Source organism: Oncorhynchus keta, chromosome 11 (genome assembly GCF_023373465.1).
Source record: "Oncorhynchus keta strain PuntledgeMale-10-30-2019 chromosome 11, Oket_V2, whole genome shotgun sequence".
NCBI lineage: Eukaryota > Metazoa > Chordata > Actinopteri > Salmoniformes > Salmonidae > Oncorhynchus > Oncorhynchus keta.
In genome coordinates, this window is record NC_068431.1 from 264,637 (window position 1) to 291,574 (window position 26,938).

Genomic DNA, 26,938 nt, shown 5'->3' on the forward strand with positions numbered 1-26,938 from the left:
CTCCCCTTCTCCCTGTCTCTTTCCCCCATCTCACTGTCTCTCTCCCCCATCTTCCCTTCTCTCTGTCTCTCTCCCCCTCTCCTTCTCCCTGTCTCTCTCCCCCATCTCCCCTTCTCCCTGTCTCTCTCCCCATCTCCCCTTCTCCCTGTCTCTCTCCCCCATCTCCCATTCTCTCTGTCTCTCTCCCCCTCTCCTTCTCCCTGTCTCTCTCCCCATCTCTCCTTCTCCTGTCTCTCTCCCCATCTCCCCTTCTCCCTGTCTCTCTCCCCATCTCCCCTTCTCTCTGTCTCTCTCCCCTCTCCTTCTCCCTGTCTCTCTCCCCATCTCCCCTTCTCCCTGTCTCTCTCCCCCATCTCCCCTTCTCCCTGTCTCTCTCCCCCATCTCCCCTTCTCTCTGTCTCTCTCCCCCTCTCCTTCTCCCTGTCTCTCTCCCCCATCTCTCCTTCTCCCTGTCTCTCTCCCCCATCTCCCCTTCTCCCTGTCTCTCTCCCCTTCTCCCTGTCTCTCTCCTCCATCTCCCCTTCTCCCTGTCTCTCTCCCCTTCTCCCTGTCTCTCTCCCCGCTCCTTCTCCCTGTCTCTCTCCCCTTCTCCCTATCTCTCTCCCCCTCTCCTTCTCCCTGTCTCTCTCCCCCATCTCCCCTTCTCCCTGTCTCTCTCCCCCACCTCACTGTCTCTCTCCCCATCTCCCCTTCTCCCTGTCTCTCTCCCCCATCTCCCTTCTCCCTGTCTCTCTCCCCCATCTCACTGTCTCTCCCCCATCTCCCCTTCTCCTGTCTCTCACCCCCATCTCACTGTCTCTCTCCCCCATCTCCCCTTCTCTCTGGGAGAGAGGAGAAAGTCTCTCTCCCCATCTCCCCTCTCCCTGTCTCTCTCCCCCATCTCCCTTCTCCCTTTCTCTCTCCCCCATCTCCCCTTCTCCCTGTCTCTCTCCCCATCTCCCCTTCTCTGGGTCTCTCTCCCTCTCCTTCTCCCTGTCTCTCTCCCCATCTCTCCTTCTCCTGTCTCTCTCCCCCATCTCCCCTTCTCCCTGTCTCTCTGGGAGAGGGGAGAAAGTCTCTCTCCCCCATCTCCCCTTCTCCCTGTCTCTCTTCCCCATCTCCCCTTCTCCTGTCTCTCTCCCCATCTCCCTTGGGAGAGAGGGAGAAACAGAGAATGGGAGAGGGGAGAAAGAGAGAATCTCTCTGGGAGAGGGAGAAATGGGAGAGAAAAGAGAAATGGGAGAGAGGAGAAAGATCTCTTCTCCCTGTCTCTCTCACCCATCTCTCCTTCTCCCTGTCTCTCTCCCCCATCTCCCCTTCTCCTCTCTCCCCCCCATCTCCCCTTCTCCCTGTCTCTCTCCCCCCATCTCCTTCTCCTGTCTCTGGGAGAGAGGAGAAAGAGAGAATGTCTCTCTCCCCAAAGAGAGAATGTCTCTCTCCTTCTCCCTGTCTCTCTCCCCCATCTCCCCTTCTCCCTGGAGAAAGAGAGATCTCCCTTCTCCTGTTTCTCTCCCCCATCTCCCCTTCTCCCTGTCTCTCCTCCCAGAAAGAGAGAATGGTCTCTCTCCCCCATCTCCCCTTCTCCCTGTCTCTCTCCCCCATCTGGGAGAGAGGAGAAAGAGTCTCTGGGAGATCTCCCTTCTCTCCCTCTCTGGGAGAGGGGAGAAAGAATGTCTCTCTCCCCTCTCCTTCTCCCTGTCTCTCTCCCCCAGAGGGGAGAAACAGTCTCTCTCCCCCATCTCCCCTTGGGAGAGGGGAGAGGAGTCTCTCCCCTCTCCTTCTCCCTGGGAGAGGGGATCTCCCTTCTCCTGAGAGGGGAGAAACAGATCTCCCCTTCTCCTGAAAGAGAGAATGGGAGAGGGGAGTCTCCCCCCTGGGAGATCCCTGTCTCTCTCACCCATCTCTCTTCTCCTGTCTCTCTCCCCATCTCCCTTCTCCTGTCTCTCTCCCCCATCTCCCCTTCTCCCTGTCTCTCTCCCCATCTCCCCTCTCCTGGGAGAGAGGAGAAAGAGAGAATCCCTGTCTCTCTCCCCTTCTCCCTGTCTCTCTCCCCCATCTCCAGAGAATGGGAGAGAGGGAGAAATCTCCCCTGGGAGAGAGGAGAAAGAGAGAATGGGAGTCTCTCTCCCCCATCTCCAGAGAGGAGAAAGAGAGTTTCTCTCCTCCATCTCCCCTTCTCCTGAATGGGAGAGGGAGAAAGAGAATGGGAGATCTCCAGAAAGAGAGTCTGGGAGAGAGGAGAAAGAGATGGGAGAGAGGAGAAAGAGAGAATGGGAGAGAGGAGAAACTCCCTGTCTCTCTCCCCCATCTCCACTTCTCCCTGTTTCTCTCCCCGTCTCCCCTTCTCCTGTCTCTCTCCTCCATCTCCCCTTCTCCCTGGGAGAGGGGAGAAAGAGAGAATGGGAGAGAGGAGATCTCCCCTTCTCAGGCGAGAGCTAGAATGGGAGAGCTCCAAAGAGGTCTTCAGAGAAGCTCGACTAGACCAAGAACATCAAGAGGGAACTGGTCTGTGAGACGTCAGAAGCTTGGGAGTCTGGGGAGAAAGAGAGAATGGGAGAGGGGAGAAAGAGAAATGGGCAGCTCCAGAGGCCGGAGACCGGGACACCCGGGACCAGGGGAGAAGGAGAAAGATCCGGCCCAAGCTGGTGAGAGGTGGTGAGGAATGGGAGTGAAATGGGAGAGGAAGGCTGGGAGAGGGATTCTACTCAGATAAGAAGAAAGAGCCCATTCATACGAACAGGTCCTCACCGACATCACGGAGGCCGTCAAACTGGACTCTGGGGTGGTGAAGAAGATCTATACACTGGATGGAAAACAGGTGAGCGATGGAGAGAGAGAGAATGGGAGAGAGGAGAAAGAGAGAATGGGAGAGAGGAGAAAGAGAGAATGGGAGAGAGGAGAAAGAGAGAATGGGAGAGAGGAGAAAGAGAGAATGGGAGAGAGGAGAAAGAGAGAATGGGAGAGAGGAGAAAGAGAGAATGGGAGAGAGGAGAAAGAGAGAATGGGAGAGAGGAGAAAGAGAGAATGGGAGAGAGGAGAAAGAGAGAATGGGAGAGGGGAGAAACAGAGAATGGGAGAGAGGAGAAAGAGAGAATGGGAGAGAGGAGAAAGAGAGAATGGGAGAGAGGAGAAAGAGAGAATGGGAGAGAGGAGAAAGAGAGAATGGGAGAGAGGAGAAAGAGAGAATGGGAGAGGGGAGGAGAAAGAGAGAATGGGAGAGGGAGGAGAAAGAGAGAATGGGAGAGAGGAGAAAGAGAGAATGGGAGAGAGGAGAAAGAGAGAATGGGAGAGGGAGAAAGAGAGAATGGGAGAGAGGAGAAAGAGAGAATGGGAGAGAGGAGAAAGAGAGAATGGGAGAGAGGAGAAAGAGAGAATGGGAGAGAGGAGAAAGAGAGAATGGGAGAGGGGAGAAACAGAGAATGGGAGAGGGGAGAAAGAGAGAATGGGAGAGAGGAGAAACAGAGAATGGGAGAGAGGAGAAAGAGAGAATGGGAGAGAGGAGAAAGAGAATGGGAGAGGGGAAACAGAAAGAGAGAGGGAGATGGGAAAGGAGAAGAGAGAAACAGAGAATGGGAGAGGGAGAAAGAGAGAATGGGAGAGGGGAGAAAGAGAGAATGGGAGAGGGGAGAAAGAGAGAATGGGAGAGAGGAGAAATGGGAGAGGGGAGAAACAGAGAATGGGAGAGGGAGAAAGAGAAAGGGAGAGAATGGGAGAGGGAGAAACAGAGAATGGGAGAGAGAATGGGAGAGGGGAGAAATGAGAGAATGGGAGAGGGGAGAAAGAGAGAATGGGAGAGGGGAGAAAGGAGAAAGAGAGAATGGGAGAGAGGAGAAAGAGAGAATGGGAGAGAGGAGAAAGAGAGAATGGGAGAAAGAGAGAATGGGAGAGGGGAGAAACAGAGAATGGGAGAGGGGAGAAAGAGAGAATGGGAGAGGGGAGAAAGAGAAAATGGGAGAGGGAGAAAGAGAGAATGGGAGAGAGGAGAAAGAGAGAATGGGAGAGAGGAGAAAGAGAGAATGGGAGAGGGGAGAAAGAGAGAATGGGAGAGGAGGAGAAAGAGAGAATGGGAGAGGGGAGAAAGAGAGAATGGGAGAGAGGAGAAAGAGAGAATGGGAGAGGGGAGAAACAGAGAATGGGAGAGAGGAGAAAGAGAGAATGGGAGAGAGGAGAAAGAGAGAATGGGAGAGAGGAGAAAGAGAGAATGGGAGAGAGGAGAAAGAGAGAATGGGAGAGAGGAGAAACAGAGAATGGGAGAGAGGAGAAAGAGAGAATGGGAGAGAGGAGAAACGGAGAATGGGAGAGGGAAGAAAGAGGGAGAGGGAAGAAAGGGAGAGGGGAGAGGAGAGAAAGGGAGAGAGAGCGAATTGGAGAGGGAAGAGGGCAGAGAGAAATAGATGGGCTGTAGTTGTGTTGCTATAGAAAGGAACCAACAGAAGGAGGTCCTGCCTCATACAGTATGCTTCTGGTTAGTCTCTGGTATGGATTCATACAGTATGCTTCTGGTTAGTCTCTGGTATGGATTCATACAGTATGCTGCTGGTTAGTCTCTGGTATGGATTCATACAGTATGCTGCTGGTTAGTCTCTGGTATGGATTCATACAGTATGCTTCTGGTTAGTCTCTGGCATGGATTCATACAGTATGCTGCTGGTTAGTCTCTGGTATGGATTCATACAGTATGATGCTGGTTAGTCTCTGGTATGGATTCATAGAGTATGCTGCTGGTTAGTCTATGTCTGGTATGGATTCATACAGTATGCTTCTGGTTAGTCTCTGTCTGGTATGGATTCATACAGTATGCTGCTGGTTAGTCTGGTATGGATTCATACAGTATACTGCTGGTAAGTCTCTGTCTGGTATGGCTTCATACAGTATGCTTCTGGTTAGTCTCTGTCTGGTATGGATTCATACAGTATGCTGCTGGTTAGTCTCTGGTATGGATTCATACAGTATACTGCTGGTTAGTCTGGTATGGATTCATACAGTATGCTGCTGGTTAGTCTCTGGTATGGATTCATACAGTATGCTGCTGGTTAGTCTCTGTCTGGTATGGATTCATACAGTATGCTGCTGGTTAGTCTCTGGTATGGATTCATACAGTATGCTGCTGGTTAGTCTCTGTCTGGTATGGATTCATACAGTATGCTTCTGGTTAGTCTCTGGTATGGATTCATACAGTATGCTTCTGGTTAGTCTCTGTCTGGTATGGATTCATACAGTATGATGCTGGTTAGTCTCTGTCTGGTATGGATTAATACAGTATGCTGCTGGTTAGTCTCTGGTATGGATTCATACAGTATGCTGCTGGTTAGTCTCTGTCTGGTATGGATTCATACAGTATGATGCTGGTTAGTCTCTGTCTGGTATGGATTAATACAGTATGCTGCTGGTTAGTCTCTGGTATGGATTCATACAGTATGCTGCTGGTTAGTCTCTGGTATGGATTCATACAGTATGCTGCTGGTTAGTCTCTGGTATGGATTCATACAGTATGCTGTCTGGTTATTCATACAGTCTCTGGTAGTCTCTGGGATTCATACAGTATGCTGCTGGTTAGTCTCTGGTATGGATTCATACAGTATGCTGCTGGTTAGTCTCTGGTATGGATTCATACAGTATGCTGCTGGTTAGTCTCTGGTATGGATTTATACAGTATGCTGCTGGTTAGTCTCTGGTATGGATTCATACAGTATGCTGCTGGTTAGTCTCTGGTATGGATTCATACAGTATGCTGCTGGTTAGTCTCTGGTATGGATTCATACAGTATGCTGCTGGTTAGTCTCTGGTATGGATTCATACAGTATGCTGCTGGTTAGTCTCTGGTATGGATTCATACAGTATGCTGCTGGTTAGTCTCTGGTATGGATTCATACAGTATGCTGCTGGTTAGTCTCTGGTATGGATTCATACAGTATGCTGCTGGTTAGTCTCTGGTATGGATTCATACAGTATGCTGCTGGTTAGTCTCTGGTATGGATTCATACAGTATGCTGCTGGTTAGTCTCTGGTATGGATTCATACAGTATGCTGCTGGTTAGTCTCTGGTATGCATTCATACAGTATGCTGCTGGTTAGTCTCTGGTATGGATTCATACAGTATGCTGCTGGTTAGTCTCTGGTATGGATTCATACAGTATGCTGCTGGTTAGTCTCTGTGGATTCATACAGTATGCTGCTGGTTAGTCTCTGGTATGGATTCATACAGTACAGTATTCATACAGTATGCTGCTGGTTAGTCTCTGGTATGGATTCATACAGTATGCTGCTGGTTAGTCTCTGGTATGGATTCATACAGTATGCTGCTGGTATGGATTCATACAGTATGCTCTGTTAGTCTGGTATGGATTCATACAGTATGCTGCTGGTTAGTCTCTGTCTGGTATGGATTCATACAGTATGCTGCTGGTTAGTCTCTGGTATGGATTCATACAGTATGCTGCTGGTTAGTATGGATTCATACAGTATGCTGCTGGTTAGTCTCTGTCTGTATGGATTCATACAGTATGCTGCTGGTTAGTCTCTGTCTGGTATGGATTCATACAGTATGCTGCTGGTTAGTCTCTGGTATGGATTCATACAGTATGCTGCTGGTTAGTCTCTGGTATGGATTCATACAGTATGCTGCTGGTTAGTCTCTGGTATGGATTCATACAGTATGCTGCTGGTTAGTCTCTGGTATGGATTCATACAGTATGCTGCTGGTTAGTCTCTGGTATGGATTCATACAGTATGCTGCTGGTTAGTCTCTGGTATGGATTCATACAGTATGCTGCTGGTTAGTCTGGTTAGTCTCTGGTATGGATTCATACAGTATACTGCTGGTTAGTCTCTGGTATGGATTCATACAGTATGCTGCTGGTTAGTCTCTGATATGGATTCATACAGTATGCTGCTGGTTAGTCTCTGTCTGGTATGGATTCATACAGTATGCTGCTGGTTAGTCTCTGTCTGGTATGGATTCATACAGTATGCTGCTGGTTAGTCTCTGGTATGGATTCATACAGTATGCTGCTGGTTAGTCTCTGGTATGGATTCATACAGTATGCTGCTGGTTAGTCTCTGGTATGGATTCATACAGTATGCTGCTGGTTAGTCTCTGGTATGGATTCATACAGTATGCTGCTGGTTAGTCTCTGGTATGGATTCATACAGTATGCTGCTGGTTAGTCTCTGGTATGGATTCATACAGTATGCTGCTGGTTAGTCTCTGGTATGGATTCATACAGTATACTGCTGGTTAGTCTCTGGTATGGATTCATACAGTATGCTGCTGGTTAGTCTCTGATATGGATTCATACAGTATGCTGCTGGTTAGTCTCTGATATGGATTCATACAGTATGCTGCTGGTTAGTCTCTGTCTGGTATGGATTCATACAGTATGCTGCTGGTTAGTCTCTGTCTGGTATGGATTCATACAGTATGCTGCTGGTTAGTCTCTGGTATGGATTCATACAGTATGCTGCTGGTTAGTCTCTGGTATGGATTCATACAGTATGCTGCTGGTTAGTCTCTGGTATGGATTCATACAGTATGCTGCTGGTTAGTCTCTGGTATGGATTCATACAGTATGCTGCTGGTTAGTCTCTGGTATGGATTCATACAGTATGCTGCTGGTTAGTCTCTGGTATGGATTCATACACTATGCTGCTGGTTAGTCTCTGGTATGGATTCATACAGTATGCTGCAGGTTAGTCTCTGGTATGGATTCATACAGTATGCTGCTGGTTAGTCTCTGGTATGGATTCATACAGGATGATGCTGGTTAGTCTCTGGTATGGATTCATACAGTATGATGCTGGTTAGTCTCTGGTATGGATTCATACAGTATGATGCTGGTTAGTCTCTGGTATGGATTCATACAGTATGCTGCTGGTTAGTCTCTGGTATGGATTCATACAGTATGCTGCTGGTTAGTCTCTGGTATGGATTCATACAGTATGATGCTGGTTAGTCTTTGGTATGGATTCATACAGTATGATGCTGGTTAGTCTCTGGTATGGATTCATACAGTATGCTGCTGGTTAGTCTCTCTGTCTGGTATGGATTCATACAGTATGCTGCTGGTTAGTCTGGTATGGATTCATACAGTATGATGCTGGTTAGTCTCTGGTATGGATTCATACAGTATGATGCTGGTTAGTCTCTGGTATGGATTCATACAGTATGCTGCTGGTTAGTCTCTCTGTCTGGTATGGATTCATACAGTATGATGCTGGTTAGTCTCTGGTATGGATTCATACAGTATGCTGCTGGTTAGTCTCTGTTTGATATGGATTCATACAGTATGCTTCTGGTTAGTCTCTGGTATGTATTCATACAGTATGCTGCTGGTTAGTCTCTGGCATGGATTCATACAGTATGATGCTGGTTAGTCTCTGGTATGGATTCATACAGTATGCTGCTGGTTAGCCTCTCGTATGGATTCATACAGTATGCTGCTGGTTAGTCTCTGGTATGGAATCATACAGTATGATGCTGGTTAGTCTCTGGTATGGATTCATACAGTATGCTGCTGGTTAGTCTCTGGTATGGATTCATACAGTATGCTGCTGGTTAGTCTCTGTTTGGTATGGATTCATACAGTATGCTTCTGGTTAGTCTCTGGTATGTATTCATACAGTATGCTGCTGGTTAGTCCCTGGCATGGATTCATACAGTATGATGCTGGTTAGTCTCTGGTATGGATTCATACAGTATGCTGCTGGTTAGTCTCTGGTATGGATTCATACTGTATGCTGCTGGTTAGTCTCTGGTATGGATTCATACAGTATGATGCTGGTTAGTCTCTGGTATGGATTCATACAGTATGCTGCTGGTTAGTCTCTGTCTGGTATGGATTCATACAGTATGCTGCTGGTTAGTCTCTGGTATGGATTCATACAGTATGCTACTGGTTAGTCTCTGTCTGGTATGGATTCATACAGTATGCTGCTGGTTAGTCTCTGTCTGGTATGGATTCATACAGTATGCTGCTGGTTAGTATGGTATGGATTCATACAGTATGCTGCTGGTTAGTCTCTCTGTCTGGTATGGATTCATACAGTATGCTGCTGGTTAGTATCTCTGTCTGGTATGGATTGATACAGTATGCTGCTGGTTAGTCTCTGGTATGGATTCATACAGTATGCTGCTGGTTAGTCTCTGGTATGGATTCATACAGTATGCTGCTGGTTAGTCTCTGGTATGGATTCATACAGTATGCTGCTGGTTAGTCTCTGGTATGGATTCATACAGTATGCTGCTGGTTAGTCTCTGGTATGGATTCATACAGTATGCTGCTGGTTAGTCTCTGGTATGGATTCATACAGTATGCTGCTGGTTAGTCTCTGGTATGGATTCATACAGTATGCTGCTGGTTAGTCTCTGTCTGGTATGGATTCATACAGTATGCTGCTGGTTAGTCTCTGTCTGGTATGGATTCATACAGTATGCTGCTGGTTAGTCTCTGGTATGGATTCATACAGTATGCTGCTGGTTAGTCTCTGGTATGGATTTATACAGTATGCTGCTGGTTAGTCTCTGGTATGGATTCATACAGTATGCTGCTGGTTAGTCTCTGGTATGGATTCATACAGTATGCTGCTGGTTAGTCTCTGGTATGGATTCATACAGTATACTGCTGGTTAGTCTCTGGTATGGATTCATACAGTATGCTGCTGGTTAGTCTCTGGTATGGATTCATACAGTATGCTGCTGGTTAGTCTCTGGTATGGATTCATACAGTATGCTGCTGGTTAGTCTCTGTCTGGTATGGATTCATACAGTATGCTGCTGGTTAGTCTCTGGTATGGATTCATACAGTATGCTGCTGGTTAGTCTGTCTGGTATGGATTCATACAGTATGCTGCTGGTTAGTCTGTCTGGTATGGATTCATACAGTATGCTGCTGGTTAGTCTCTGGTATGTATTCATACAGTATGCTGCTGGTTAGTCCCTGTATGGTATGGATTCATACAGTATGCTGCTGGTTAGTCTGTCTGGTATGGATTCATACAGTATGCTGCTGGTTAGTCTGTCTGGTATGGATTCATACAGTATGCTGCTGGTTAGTCTCTGGTATGGATTAATACAGTATGCTGCTGGTTAGTCTCTGGTATGGATTCATACAGTATGCTTCTGGTTAGTCTCTGGTATGGATTCATACAGTATGATGCTGGTTAGTCTCTGGTATGGATTCATACAGTATGCTGCTGGTTAGTCTGTCTGGTATGGATTCATACAGTGTGCTGCTGGTTAGTCTCTGGTATGGATTCATACAGTATGCTGCTGGTTAGTCTCTGGTATGGATTCATACAGTATGCTGCTGGTTAGTCTCTGGTATGGATTCATACAGTATTCTGCTGGTTAGTCTCTGGTATGGATTCATACAGTATGCTGCTGGTTAGTCTCTGGTATGGATTCATACAGTATGCTGCTGGTTAGTCTCTGGTATGGATTCATACAGTATGCTGCTGGTTAGTCTCTGGTATGGATTCATACAGTATGCTGCTGGTTAGTCTCTGGTATGGATTCATACAGTATGCTGCTGGTTAGTCTCTGGTATGGATTCATACAGTATGCTGCTGGTTAGTCTCTGGTATGGATTCATACAGTATGCTGCTGGTTAGTCTCTGGTATGGATTCATACAGTATGCTGCTGGTTAGTCTCTGGTATGGATTCATACAGTATGCTGCTGGTTAGTCTCTGGTATGGATTCATACAGTATGCTGCTGGTTAGTCTCTGGTATGGATTCATACAGTATGCTGCTGGTTAGTCTCTGGTATGGATTCATACAGTATGCTGCTGGTTAGTCTCTGGTATGGATTCATACAGTATGCTGCTGGTTAGTCTCTGGTATGGATTCATACAGTATGCTGCTGGTTAGTCTCTGGTATGGATTCATACAGTATGCTGCTGGTTAGTCTCTGTCTGGTATGGATTCATACAGTATGCTGCTGGTTAGTCTCTGTCTGGTATGGATTCATACAGTATGCTGCTGGTTAGTCTCTTCTGCTGTAGATAGTTTGAGTTGATACAGATCATGATTGTTATAATGTTATATAATACTATTATACTATATATACTCCATATATATTATACGGACTATTATATTATATATACTCCATATATATTATACGGACTATTATATTATATATACTACATATATATTACACGGACTATTATATTATATTGACTATTATACTATATATACTACATATATATTATACGGACTATTATATTGACTATTATACTATATATACTACATATATATTATACCGACTATTATATTATATTGACTATTATACTATATATACTACATATATATTATACCGACTATTATATTATATTGACTATTATACTATATATACTACATATATATTACACGGACTATTATATTATATTGACTATTATACTATATATACTACATATATATTATACCGACTATTATATTGACTATTATACTATATATACTACATATATATTACACGGACTATTATATTATACTGACTATTATATTATATTGACTATTATACTATATATACTACATATATATTATACCGACTATTATATTATACAGACTATTGTATTATATAGACTATTATACTATATATACTACATATATATTACACAGACTATTATATTATACGGACTATTATATTATATTGACTATTATACTATATATACTACATATATATTATACCGACTATTATATTATATTGACTATTATATTATATTGACTATTATATTATATTGACTATTATATTATACGGACTATTATATTATATTGACTATTATACTACATATACTACATATATATTATATTGACTATTATATTATATTGACTATTATATTGACTATTATATTATATTGACTATTATATTATATTGACTATTATATTATATTGACTATTATTCTACATATACTACATATATATTATACCGACTATTATATTATATAGACTATTATATTGACTATCATATTATATTGACTATTATATTGACTATTATATTATATTGACTATTATATTGACTATTATATTATATATTGACTATTATATTATATTGACTATTATATTATATTGACTATTATATTGACTATTGTATTATATTGACTATTATATTGACTATTGTATTATATTGACTATTATATTGACTATTGTATTATATTGACTATTATATTGACTATTGTATTATATTGACTTTTATGTTGACTATTATATTATATTGACTTTTATATTATATTGACTATTATATTGACTATTATATTGACTATTATATATGTTGGAGACACCCGCTAAGTGCCACTGAAAGTCAACAAAGGAACATACCCCTAGAGCCTGCGAGAGCTGGGGCGCAAGATGGCTCAACGACTGATCACACGGTTACGGACCCAGGAACGGAAACGACTACGAGTAGGAACACAGCACATGAGACAACCATAACAGCAGCAGGACACACACTTCAGGTGTGCAGCTGTGGTTGGGAGAGAGTAACATCGGCAAGGGGGTTAAGGATCCATCAAGGGAGGAAAAGGTGCTTGGGAGAGCAGAGACAGGGACCTCGCATTGACCAGTACTTCTTACGAAGCAGCCAGTCAAATCAGTCGAATGAAGCACAGCGACGGGACGCAAACCAAAGTTCGCAGAGCATCAGCACCCCTGTAACTGAGGAGGATAACACAAGCACAGAAATGCCGGTGGATGAACTCACCCAACCACAGAGACCTCTAAAAGAGGAAAAGATCAAAGGGCACAGACCGAGTGTGAAGTTGCCCAAAGCTGTTGAAAAGAGAGAGTGGGAAACAATCAACAACGACCTGACAAAAATCTTGGAACAACAGGTAGGAACAGCAGAGAAAAAGCTTGAAAGGATGGGAGACATTATCTACCACTACGGAGAAGAGCGCTTTGGAGTAAACGAAAGGAGAAGTGGCAAGACACCACCCCCGCCAGCCAAATCTAGGAGACAGCAGGAGATCGAGATACTTGTCAGAGAGAGAAGGCAGCTGAGGAAGCAGTGGAAGAAGGCCTCTGATGCAGAGAGAGAAGGTCTCATGCTACTCCAAGCAGACATTAAATGTCGGCTGGCAACCTTGCGAAGAGCGGAAAACTTAAGGAAACTTCGTAGGAAGAAGGTACACTCAAGAACACGGTTCTATAAAAACCCCTTTAAGTTTGTCAAAGATCTCTTCGCAAAGGAAAAGTGCGGAATCCTAAAAACTCCAAAGCCTGAACTGGAAGAACATCTGGAAAATGTCCACCAGGACATGAAAAGGCATGAGCAGATAGTCATCCCACATGACATCCCACCTATTCAACCACCAGAATTCAATCTGGACACTGACCCTCCAAAATGGAGGGAAGTAGAGAACATTGTCCGAAGAGCAAGAGCGGCCTCTGCTCCTGGGCCTAATGGAGTACCATACAAGCTCTACAAGAACGCCCCAGATGTTCTACGCTTTCTTTGGAGGCTCATGAGGATAGTGTGGCAGAAGGAAATAATACCAAAGGCATGGCGAAGGGCTGGTGGTGTGCTAATCCCGAAAGAGAAGGATGCGACAGACATCAGTCAATTCCGACCAATCTCCCTTCTCAACGTCGAAGGGAAGATCTTTTTCAGTATAATAGCACAGAGGCTGTCCACTTATCTGGAAAGGAACAAGTACATTGATACATCTGTACAGAAAGCAGTCATTCCTGGTTTCTCTGGTTGCCTGGAACATACTAGTATGATTTGGCACCAGATCCAAACAGCTAAGAAGGACAAGAGAGACCTCTATGTCATCTTCCTTCGACCTGGCCAATGCCTTTGGCTCTGTTCCCCATGAACTCCTCTGGGAATCCTTCAACATTTTCCACATACCAGAACCCATCACTACACTGGTAAAGGCCTATTTCCAAGACCTGCAATTGTGTTTCACAACACCTGACTTCACAACAACACGGCAGCGCTTGGAAGTAGGCATAATGGCAGGCTGTACAATTTCACCTCTGGCCTTCACTATGGCCATGGAAGTCATCATCAGGGCATCGAGATGGGTGGTCGGCGGTGAGAGAACTAAGGAAGGGCTCCATCTCCCACCTATCCGAGCATACATGGATGACATGACTATACTGACCACCACTGCAGCATGCACCAGGCGGCTACTTGCAAAACTGCAGGATAACATCAAGTGGGCCCGGATGAAAATCAAGCCAAGCAAATCTCGAAGCATCTCCATAGTCAAGGGACAGCTTAAAGATGTGAGGTTCTGCATTGGAGATGACCCGATACCAACGGTGTCTGAGCAACTCATCAAGAGCCTGGGTAGATGGTACAACGAAAGCCTCCGGGATAAAGATCAAGTGCAGCAAGTAAGGCAGGACATCGCCGACGGTCTTGAGAACATCAACAAGACCCTACTGCCTGGGAGGGTCAAGCTTTGGTGCCTACAGTTTGGACTTCTCCCCCGGGTAATGTGGCCACTCACCGTCTATGAGGTCCCAATAACAACAGTGGAGAAGATGGAGCGAACCATTACCTCATACGTGACGAAATGGCTGGGTGTCCCACGATGCCTGAGTAACATCGGCCTCTATGGCAAAGGGGTCCTTGAACTACCTCTTACAAGTCTAACGGAGGAGTACAAGTGCTCTAAAGTAAGACTTCAGATGACATTGAAGGACTCCAAAGACCAGACCATTAGCAAGCCTGCACCTCTTCTACAAACTGGACGGAAATGGACATCATCCAAGGCTGTGCAGCAAGCAACATCAGCCCTGAGACACCAAGACATTGTGGGAATATCCAGCATGGAAGAGGAGGCTTTGGCCTGGCAGCAAGCAAACCAACGTTCCATAAGGCAACAACATCTGAACGCAGGAAGCTGGTGGTCGAGGAGGTGCGCAGACAGGAGGAGACTGCAAGAAGTGCAAAGGCTGTCTCTCTTGCTAAACAAGGGCAATGGACGCGGTGGGAAGGCCTGGAGAGGAGAAAGATCAACTGGAGTGAGCTTTGGCAAATGGAGGCAAGCAACATCAGCTTCATCATAAGAGCTGTTTATGATGTGCTTCCATCACCAAAAATCTACATCAATGGTATGGCGAGGACTCGACCTGCCCCTCTGCCCAGCTCCAGCGACTCTCAGGCATATAATCACAGGTTGGAAGCACCAGCCTCTCACAAGGCCGCTACACCTGGAGGCACAATCACGTCCTCAAGAGCCTGGCTGTAGCACTTGAGACCAAGAGGAGTGCAACCAATTCATTACCTCCAAAACAAGCAATCCCGTCAAAACAACAACATTCATCCGGGAGGGACAGAAAAGGCCCAAGTATCCTCCTACAAAGCCAGAAACTGGACACCTAGCCATGGCCCGGGACTGGAAGATGCTTGTCGATATTGGCCAGCAACTCATTTTTCCACCTGAGATTGCTTCTACCAACCTTAGGCCAGACATGGTACTCTGGTCCCCTTCACGAAAGGCTGTGTACATCATAGAGCTCACAGTCCCATGGGAAAACTCTGTTGAAGAGGCCTACGAGCGTAAGAAACTGCGTTACACAGAGTTGGCAGCAGACGCAACTCAGCGTGGCTGGAATGCAAAGGTCTGGCCAGTTGAAGTGGGATGCAGAGGATTCGTGGCTTCTTCCATCATCAGGTTGCTGAAAGAACTTGGAATCCATGGACAGGCTCTGCGGCAGACCATCAGAGCAGTTTCTCAAGCAGCTGAAAGAGGCAGCCAGTGGATCTGGATCAAACGGAAGGACCCTTGCTGGGCTATAACTTCATGACCCCCCCACCCCCACCTGAGAACCCAATTCAGATCCCTCCAACTTGAGGAGGGCATATGAGGTATGCGGTCAGCTGTATGGCTGGCTCAGGGAAGAGGACGCCCTGCCTTGCATAGTCCCGTGGGACATCTTAATTGGGCATGGGACACAAGCTAAGGCTTGATTACCCTTTAGCTGGCCACCTTTGATGAGGGTGTTTAGTGATTAAAGGCCGAAACACCCACTGATTCGAAGGCACACTACTGAGGATGTGTCCCAAAATTGACTTCTTACCCCAGTCTAAGAAATAAACCTCCCATGCCACTCTGTCAACATCACGGCAAATCTCATGTGAGTGCATTCCATCTATTGGCACAATGGACAGTTTTTAACATCTCGTCCTGTGTTTTATGATTCATATTGACTATTATATTGACTATTATATTATATTGACTATTATATTGACTATTATATTATATTGACTATTATATTGACTATTATATTATATTGACTATTATATTATATTGACTATTATATTATATTGACTATAATATTATATTGACTATTATATTATATTGACTATTATATTATATTGACTATTATATTATATTGACTATTATATTGACTATTATATTATATTGACTATCATATTATATTGACTATTATATTATATTGACTATTATATTATATTGACTATTATATTGACTATTGTATTATATTGACTATTATATTATATTGACTATTATATTATATTGACTATTATATTGACTATTGTATTATATTGACTATTATATTGACTATTATATAGACTATTATATTGACTATTATATTATATTGACTTTTATATTATATTGACTATTATATTATATTGACTATTATATTATATTGACTATTATATTGACTATTATATTATATTGACTATTATATTATATTGACTATTATATTGACTCTTATATTATATTGACTATTATATTATATTGACTATTATATTGACTATTATATTATATTGACTATTATATTATATTGACTATTATATTGACTATTATATTATATTGACTATTATATTATATTGACTATTATATTGACTATTATATTATATTTACTATTATATTATATTGACTATTATATTATATTGACTATTATATTATATTGACTATTATATTGACTATTATATTGACTATTATATTATATTGACTATTATATTATATTGACTATTATATTATATTGACTATTATATTATATTGACTATTATATTATATTGACTATTATATTGACTATTATATTATATTGACTATTATATTATATTGACTATTATATTGACTATTATATTGACTATTATATTATATTGACTATTATATTGACTAACTTGTATGTTGTTACAATTACACCATGAGTCGTTAATCATGAAACATACACCCCCGCCCTTCTTCTTACCGGAGAGATGTTTGTTCCTGTCGGCGAGATGCACTGAAAATCCTGTTGGCTGTACGGGAGAGAGAGACAGAGAGAGAGAGAGAGAGAGAGGGGTATAGAGAAAGAGGTAGAGAGGGCCATAGAGAGAGAGACAGATGTATGAATGGAGCTGTCACCCACACAGTAGCTTTATCTGTTCTGAGGTTCACTGTAGAGACCAAAATAACTCCCTGTGTCAACATATTTGATATTCCATCTCCTCTCCTCTCCTCTCCCTCTCCTCTCCTCTCCTCTCCTCTCCCTCTCCTCTCCCTCTCCTCTCCTCTCTCTCCTCTCCTCTCCTCTCCTCTCCTCTCCTCTCCTCTCCTCTCCTGTCCTGTCCTGTCCTCTCCCTCTCCTCTCCTCTCCTCTCCTCTCCTCTCTTCAGCTCACCCGCACAGTCATACAAAAATAATAACACACACAAACATATACACACACACACACACACACACACACACACACACACACACACACACACACACACACACACACACACACACACACACACACACACACACACACACACACACACACACACACACACACACACACACACACACACATCCTCATGTCTCGTCTCATGCAAACAGGTAAATTGAGGAGATGCTCCCTCTCTCTCTCTCTCCTCTCCTGGCACTAAAGACAGTGTTTACTACTGGGACTACCGGGTGTGTGTGTTTGTGATGGGGTTGTGTGTGTGTATGATGGGGTCGTGTGTGTGTTTGTAATGGGGTTGTGTGTGTTTGTAATGGGGTTGTGTGTGTGTGTGAGAGATGGGGTTGTGTGTGTTTGTAATGGGGTTGTGTGTGTGTGTGAGAGATGGGGTTGTGTGTGTGTGATGGGGTCGCGTGTGTGTTTGTAATGGGGTTGTGTGTCTCTCTGTCTTGCTCGTTCTCTTCAATTTAATTTCAATTTAAATGCTTTAAACATACAGTTGAAGTCAGAAGTTTACATACATTTAGGTTAGAGTCATTAAAACTTATTTTTCAACCATTCCACAAATGTCTTGTTAACAAACTATAGTTTTGGCAAGTCGGTTAGACATCTACTTCGTGCAAAAGTAATACTTCCAACAATTTTTTTACAGGCAGATAATTTCACTTATAATTCACTGTATCACAATTCCAGTGGGTCAGAAGTTTACATACAATAAGTTGACTGTGCCTTTAAACAGCTTGGAAAATTCCAGAAAACGATGTCATGCCTTTAGAAGCTTCTGATAGGTTAATTGACAGCGTAGCCTAGTGGTTAGAGCGTTGTACTAGTAACCGGAAGGTTGTGAGTTCAAACCCCCGAGCTGACAAGGTACAAATCTGTCGTTCTGCCCCTGAACAGGCAGTTAACCCACTGTTCCTCGGCCGTCATTGAAAATAAGAATATGTTCTTAACTGACTTGCCTGGTTAAATAAAGGTAAAAAAAAAATTTTAAAAAAATTGGAGGTGTACCTGTGGATGTATTTCAAGGCCTACCTTCAAACTCAGTGCCTCTTTGCTTGACATCATGGGAAAATCTAAAGAAATCAGCCAAGACCTCAGAAAAAGATTGTAGACCTCTACAAGTCTGGTTCATCCTTGGGAGCAATTTCTAAACACCTGAAGGTACCACGTTCATCTGTACAAATAATAGTATGCAAGTATAAACACCATGGGACCACGCAGCCGTCATACTGCTCAGGAAGGAGTCACGTTCTGTCTCCTAAAGATGAACGTACTTTGGTGCGAAAAATGCAAATCAATCCCAGAACAACAGCAAAGGACCTTGTGAAGATGCTGGAGGAAACAGGTACAAAAGTATCTATATCCACAGTAAAACGAGTCCTATATTGACATATCCTGAAAGGCCGCTCAGCAAGGAAGAAGACACTGCTCCAAAAGCACCATAACAAAGCCAGACTACGGTTTGCAACTGCACATGGGGACAAAGATTGTACTTTTTGGAGAAATGTCCTCTGGTCTGATGAAACAAACATAGAACTCTTTGGCCACAATGACCATCGTTATGTTTGGAGGAAAAAGGCGGAGGCTTGCGAGCCGAAGAACACCATCCCATCTGTGAAGCACGGGGGTGGAAGCATCATGTTGTGGGGTGGCAGCATCATGTTGTGGGGGTGCTTTGCTGCAGGAGGGACTGGTGCACTTCACAAAACAGATGGCATCATGAGGGAGGAAAATCAGGTGGATATATTGAAGCAACATCTCAAGACATCAATCAGGAAGTTAAAGCTTGGTCACAAATGGGTCTTCCAAATGGACAATGACCCCAAGCATACTTCTAAAGTTGTGGCAAAATGGCTTAAGGGCAACAAAGTCAAGGTATTGGAGTGGCCATCACAAAGCCCTGACCTCAATCCTATAGAACATTTGTGGGCAGAACTGAAAAAGTGTGTGCGAGCAAGGAGGCCTACAAACCTGACTCAGTTACACCAGCTCTGTCAGGAGGAATGGGACACAATTCACCCAACTTATTGTGGGAAGCTCAAGTTCGACAATTTAAGGGAAATGCAACCAAATACTATTTGAGTGTATGTAAACTTCTAACCTACTGGGAATGTGATGAAAGAAATACAAGCTGAAATAAGTAATTCTCTCTGCTATTGTTCTGCAAATTGAAATATTCTTAGAATAAAGTGGTTATCCTAACTAACCTAAGACAATTTTTACTAGGATTAAATGTCAGGAATTGTGGAAAAACTGAGTATAAATGTTTTGGCTAAGGTGCTTAAACTTCCGACTTCAACTGTATGTTTGCATTGCCAAAGCAAGTGAAATAGATAATAAACAAAAGTAAAATAAACAATAAAAAATGAACAGTAAACATTATATATATATTTTTTTTCAAAATAATAAAGACATTTCAAATGTCATATTATGTGCAAATGGTTAAAGGACACAAGATAAAATAAATAAACATAAATATGGGTTGTATTTACAATGGTGTTTGTTCTTCACTGGTTGCCCTTTTCTCGTGGCAACAGGTCACAAATCTTAATGCTGTGATGGCACACTGTGGTATTTCACCCAGTAGATATGGGAGTTTATCAAAATTGGGTTTGTTTTCTAATTCTTTGTGGATCTATGTAATCTGAGGGAAATATGTGTCTCTAATATGGTCATACATTGAGCAGGAGGTTTTTAAGTGCAGCTCAGTTTCCACCTCATTTTGTGGGCAGTGACAGCAATAACGGAGAGGGACACCAGACAAGACACAGAGACAGCAACAGAATATTAGGATATGAAGGAGAGAGACACCACACAAGACACAGAGACAGCAACAGAATAATAAGATATGATGAAGAGACACCAGACAAGACACAGAGACAGCAACAGAATAATGAGATATGATGTAGAGACACAGAGACAGCAACAGAATAATAAGATATGAAGAACAGAGAGACCAGACAAGACACAGAGACAGCAACAGAATAATAAGATATGAAGAAGAGAGAGACCAGACAAGACACAGAGACAGCAACAGAATAATAAGATATGAAGAAGAGAGAGACCAGACAAGACACAGAGACAGCAACAGAATAATAAGATATGAAGAAGAGAGAGACCAGACAAGACACAGAGACAGCAACAGAAGCTGAAGTGTTCTACAACATTATGATGAGGTGGTAAAACTGACTAAATTAAATGAATCACAGAGGCCTTATAACCTATAGACCCTCAAATGAATTGAATCGTAGAGGCCTTATAACCTATAGACCCTCAAATGAATTGAATCATAGAAGTCCTTAAATGAATTGAATCATAGAGTCCTTATAACCCATAGACCCTCAAATGAATTGAATCATAGAGTCCTTATAACTCATAGACCCTCAAATGAATTGAATCATAGAGTCCTTATAACCTATAGACCCTCAAATGAATTGAATCATAGAGACCTTATAACCTATAGACCATCAAATGAATTGAATCATAGAGTCCTTATAACCTATAGACCATCAAATGAATTGAATCATAGAGTCCTTATAACCCATAGACCATCAAATGAAATGAATCATAGAGTCCTTATAACCTATAGACCCTCAAATGAATTGAATCATAGAGTCCTTATAACCTATAGACCCTCAAATGAATTGAATCATAGAGGCCTTATAACCTATAGACCATCAAATGAATTGAATCATAGAGTCCTTATAACCTATAGACCCTTAAATTATGTTTCCTCAAATGTTATGTAATCGAAAACATCAAACAACATTAGCTAGTAGAACTGTCAAAATATCTTAGAACTCATTATGAGTTATTATAACTCATTATACAGGATCATTTGGACTCATGTGTCTTTATATTCATAAATAGAACGCCGGTTCCCATGGTTACTATGACCCCTGGGTGTTCTTGGCCTATCCACTGGGGGAAAGAATATATATATATATATTTTTAAACTAGGCAAACCAGTCCCTCTTGCTTTAGCCCACATAGCATTTTGTTGCCTTATGATCTTTGTAAGTTCCTTAGTAAACCAAAGGTTCTCTGTTAATCTGGTTGGCACCCTGCCAACACACGGCTTAGATAACAATGTGATCTAATCAAAATGAAAATGATCTATTCTTTCCATTTGTTCCGTTCCTGTAACAAAATGTGCACGAAGATGAAACTGAATACTAAGTGAAACACATTGCTTTTCAATGCCACCCTAGCCAGCCAGTCAGTCAGCCAGCCAGCCAGCCAGCCAGTCAGTCAGCCAGCCTGCCAACCAGCCAGTCAGTCAGCCAGCCAGCCAACCAGCCAGCCAGCCAACCAGCCAGCCAGCCAGCCAGCCAGTCAGCCAGCCAGCCAGCCAGCCAACCAGCCAGTCAGCCAGCCAGCCAGTCAGCCAGCCAGCCAGCCAGCCAGCCAGCCAGCCTGCCAACCAGCCAGTCAGCCAGCCAGTCAGCCAACCAGCCAGTCAGTCAGTCAGTCAGTCAGTCAGTCAGTCAGCCAGCCAGCCTGCCAGTCAGTCAGCCAACCAGCCAGCCAGTCAGCCAACCAGCCAGTCAGCCAGCCAGCCAGTCAGCCAACCAGCCAGTCAGTCAGTCAGCCAGCCAGCTGCCAGTCAGTCAGCCAACCAGCCAGCCAGTCAGCCAGCCAGCCAGCCAGCCAGCCAGCCTGCCAACCAACCAACCAGCCAGCCTGCCAACCAGCCAGTCAGTCAGTCAGTCAGCCAGCCAGCCTGCCAACCAGCCAGCCAGCCAGCCAGCCAGCCAGCCAGCCAGCCAGCCAGCCAGCCAGTCAGCCAACCAGCCAGCCAGCCAGCCAGCCAGCCAGCCAGCCAGCCAGCCAGCCAGCCTGCCAGTCAGCCAGCCAGCCAGCCAACCAGCCAGCCAGTCAGTCAGCCAGCCAGCCAGCCAGTCAGCCAACCAGCCAGTCAGCCAGCCAGTCAGCCAACCAGCCAGTCAGCCAGCCAGCCAGCCAGCCAGCCAGCCAGCCTGCCAACCAACCAACCAGCCAGCCAACCAGCCAGTCAGTCAGCCAGCCAGCCAACCAGCCAGTCAGCCAGTCAGCCAGCCAACCAGCCAGTCAGTCAGTCAGTCAGCCAGCCAACCAACTGACCAGCCAGTCAGTCAGCCATCCAGCTAACCAGTCAGCCAGCTAGCCAGCCAGCCAACCAGCTAGCCAGCCAGTCAGCCAGCCAACCAGCTAACCAGTCAGCCAGTCAGTCAGCCAGCCAGTCATTCAGGTATCCAGATCCCCTTGTTATCCCAACTAACTCTCCGTGGTGCGTTCTGAAAAATCCTCAGGATCAGGTTTTCCTTGAGAAATCTCCTGCTATGGATTAGGTTAGGATCAGCCTGCTGTGGATCAGACTGTATTTAATACAAGGAAATGGCACCCTATTCCCTATATAGTGCACTACTTTAGACCAGAGCCCTATGGAACCCTATTCCCTATATAGTGCACTACTTTATATGGAACCCTGCACTACTTTAGACCAGAGCCCTATGGCACCCTATTCCCTATATAGTGCACTACTTTAGACCAGAGCCCTATATCAAATTCAAATCAGATGTATTTATATAGCCCTTCTTACATCAGCTGATATCTCAAAGTGCTGTACAGAAACCCAGCCTAAACCCCAAACAGCAAGCAATGCAGGTGTAGAAGCACGGTGGCTAGGAAAAACTCCCTTGAAAGGCTAAAACCTAGGAAGAAACCTAGAGAGGAACCAGGCTATGTGGGGTGGCCAGTCCTCTTCTGGCTGTGCCGGGTGCAGATTATAACAGAACATGGCCAAGATGTTCAAATGTTCATAAAATGACCAGCATGGTCAAATAATAATAATCACAGGCAGAACAGTTGAAACTGGAGCAGCAGCACGGCCAGGTGGACTGGGGACATCAAGGAGTCATCATGTCAGGTAGTCCTGAAGCATGGTCCTAGGGCTCAGGTCCTCCGAGAGAGAGAAAGAAAGAGAGAAAGAGAGAATTAGAGAGAGCATACTTAAATTCACACAGGACACCGGATAGGACAGGAGAAGTACTCCAGATATAACAAACTGACCCTAGCCCCCCGACACATAAACTACTGCAGCATAAATACTGGAGGCTGAGAAAGGAGGGGTCAGGAGACACTGTGGCCCCATCCGAGGACACCCCCGGACAGGGCCAAACAGGAAGGATATAACCCCACCCACTTTGCCAAAGCACAGCCCCCACACCACTAGAGGGATATCTTCAACCACCAACTTACCATCCTGAGACAAGGCTGAGTATAGCCCACAAAGACCTCCGCCACGGCACAGGGAATAGGGTACCATTACAGGTGCAGCCTGAGTATAGATGTTATTCACCCTTAGTCACAGGAGGTAAGACTATTATGGGTTATATATAGACTAGCTGCCAATGATTGGGCCTGTAGGCATGGTAACAGGCTGCCAGATGGGCTGGGACGGGGTCGGGCTCGGAAACCCACTTAGTCAGTGCAGTAAAAAAAAAGAGATCGAGAGAGAGAGAGAGAGAGAGAGATTGAGAATGAAGGACAGGGAGAGATGGAGGGGGACAGGGAGAGATGGAGGGGGTCAGGGAAAGATGGAGGGGTCAGGGAGAGATGGAGGGGGTCAGGTAGGGGAGAGATGGAGTGGGTCAGGGAGAGATGGAGAAGGTCAGGGAGAGATGGAGGGGGTCAGAGAGATGGAGGGGTCAGGGAGTGATGGAGGGGGACAGGGGGAGATGGAGGGGGACAGGGGGAGATGGAGTGGGACAGGGAGAGATGGAGTGGGACAGGGAGAGATGGAGGGGGTCAGGGAGAGATGGAGGGGGACAGGGGAGATGGAGGGGTCAGGGAGAGATGGGGGGGTCAGTGAAAGATGGAGGGGGACAGGAGAGATGGAGGGGGTCAGGGAGAGATGGAGAAGGTCAGGAGAGATGGAGGAGGACAGGGAGAGATGGGGGGGGGGATCAGGGAGAGATGGAGGAGGACAGGGAGAGATGGAGAAGGTCAGGGAGAGATGGAGAAGGTCAGGGAGAGATGGGGGGGTAGTCAGGGAGAGATGGAGGGGACAGGGAGAGATGGAGGGGGACAGGGGGAGATGGAGGGGTCAGGGAGAGATGGAGGAGGACAGGGAGAGATGGAGGAGGACAGGGAGAGATGGAGGGGACAGGGGAGATGGAGGGGGACAGGGAGAGATGGAGTGGGACAGTGAGAGATGGAGGGGTCAGGGAGAGATGGAGGGGGACAGGGGAGATGGAGGGGGACAGGGAGAGATGGAGGGGACAGGGGGAGATGGAAGGGGTCAGGGAGAGATGGAGGGGTCAGGAGAGATGGGGGGGTCAGGGAGAGATGGAGGGGGACAGGGAGAGATGGAGGGGGTCAGGGAGAGATGGAGAAGGTCAGGGAGAGATGGAGAAGGTCAGGGAGAGATGGAGGAGGACAGGGAGAGATGGGGGTCAGTGAGAGATGGAGGAGGACAGGGAGATGGAGAAGGTCAGGGAGAGATGGAGAAGGTCAGGGGAGAGATGGGGGGGTCAGGGAGAGATGGAGGGGGACAGGGAGAGATGGAGGAGGACAGGAGAGATGGAGGAGGACAGGGAGAGATGGAGGGGGACAGGGAGAGATGGAGGGGACAGGGAGAGATGGAGGGGGACAGGGAGGGATGGAGGGGGTCAGGGAGAGATGGAGAAGGTCAGGGTAGAGATGGAGGGGTCAGGGAGAGACTGGGAGGGGTCAGGGAGAGATGGAGGGGGTAAGGGAGAGATGGAGGGGGACAGGGAGAGATGGAGAAGGTCAGGGAGAGATGGAGGGGGTCAGGGAGAGATGGGGGTCAGGGGGAGATGGAGGGGTCAGGGAGAGATGGAGGGGGACAGGGAAAGATGGGTGGGTCAGGGGGAGATGGAGAAGGTCAGGGAGAGATGGAGGGGTCAGGGGAGATGGAGGGGGTCAGGGGGAGATGCAGGGGGACAGGGAGAGATGGAGGAGGACAGGGAGAGATGGAGGGGGACAGGGAGAGATGGGGGGTCAGGAAGAGATGGAGGAGGACAGGGAGAGATGGAGGGGGACAGGGAGGATGGAAGGGGTCAGGGAGAGATGGAGGGGGACAGGGAGAGATGGAGGGGGACAGGGAGAGATGGAGGGGGACAGGGAGGGATGGAAGGGGTCAGGGAGAGATGGAGGGGGACAGGGAGATGGAGAAGGTCAGGAGAGATGGAGGGGTCAGGGAGAGATGGGGGGGTCAAGGAGAGATGGAGGAAAGAGGGAAAGTTAGTTGGTCCCTCATCTCTCTACTCCACACACACAATTATCTGTCAGGTCCCTCATCTCTCTACTCCACACACACAATTATCTGTCAGGTCCCTCATCTCTATTCCACACACACAATTATCTGTAAGGTCCCTCATCTCTCTACTCCACACACACAATTATCTGTCAGGTCCCTCAGTCGAGTAGTGAATTTCAAACACCGATTCAAAGACAAAGACCAGGGAGATTTTCCAATGCCTCGCAAAGAAGGACATCTATTGGTAGATGGGTAAAAATAAAAAACAGAAGACATTGAATATCCCTTTGAGCAAAGTGAAGTTATTCATTACACTATGTATCAATACACCCAGTCATTACAAAGATACAGCTGTTCTTCCTAACTCAGTTGCCAGAGAGGAAGGAAACCACTAAGCGATTTAACCATGAGGCCAATGGTGACTTTAAAACAGTTACAGAGTTTAATGGTTGTGATAGGAGAGAACTGAGGATGGATCAACACCACTGTAGTTACTCCACAATACTAACCTAAATGACAAGAATGAAAAGAAGGAAGCCCGTACAGAATAAAATATATTACAAAACATGCGTCCTGTTTGCAACAAGGCACTAAAGTAATACTACAAAACATGTAACTTAAGGGCAGCAGTTAAATATCGTTGGGACAGTAACCGGAAGGTCACTGGTTCAAATCCCAGAGCCGACTAGTTTAAAAATCTTGAGTAAAGCTCTTAACCCTAATTTCTCCTGTAAATCGCTCTGGATAAGAGTGTCTGCTACATTATTAAAATGTACATTCTGAAGCCACTGTCACTCTATAAACTAGATGAGCTACGTCCCTGGTATATGTCCCCGTGGTAGGGAAGAGGTTAAAGGTGGCAGTGCGTTAACTCAGGGTAATCCCGTGATGAATTCGCAAATCCCCTTTAAATGAGGCTAATCCAGACTCAATTGGTCAGTAACCAAACAGAAATAAGAGAGGGACAAGGATAACCCAGCCCTGGGTTTTAGTTCATTGCCTGTCAAATATACTCAGGAAGTTGAATGTGGACTATTGCACTATGATTCTGTTCCAAATGGCACCCTATT

General features: G+C 45.2%; 1 protein-coding gene across 1 annotated transcript in view; it reads left to right on the forward strand.

Moving 5' to 3' along the window:
- The first annotated feature begins 2,551 nt into the window (after positions 1-2,551).
- The window catches only part of LOC127906209 (serine/threonine-protein kinase DCLK1-like), an 80,001-nt gene continuing 55,614 nt past the window's right edge, over positions 2,552-26,938 (forward strand). The window contains exons 1-2 of the mRNA XM_052457487.1: positions 2,552-2,624; positions 2,697-2,797. Coding sequence (XP_052313447.1) covers positions 2,552-2,624; positions 2,697-2,797 — 174 coding nt within the window. The remainder of the gene's footprint in view (positions 2,625-2,696; positions 2,798-26,938) is intronic.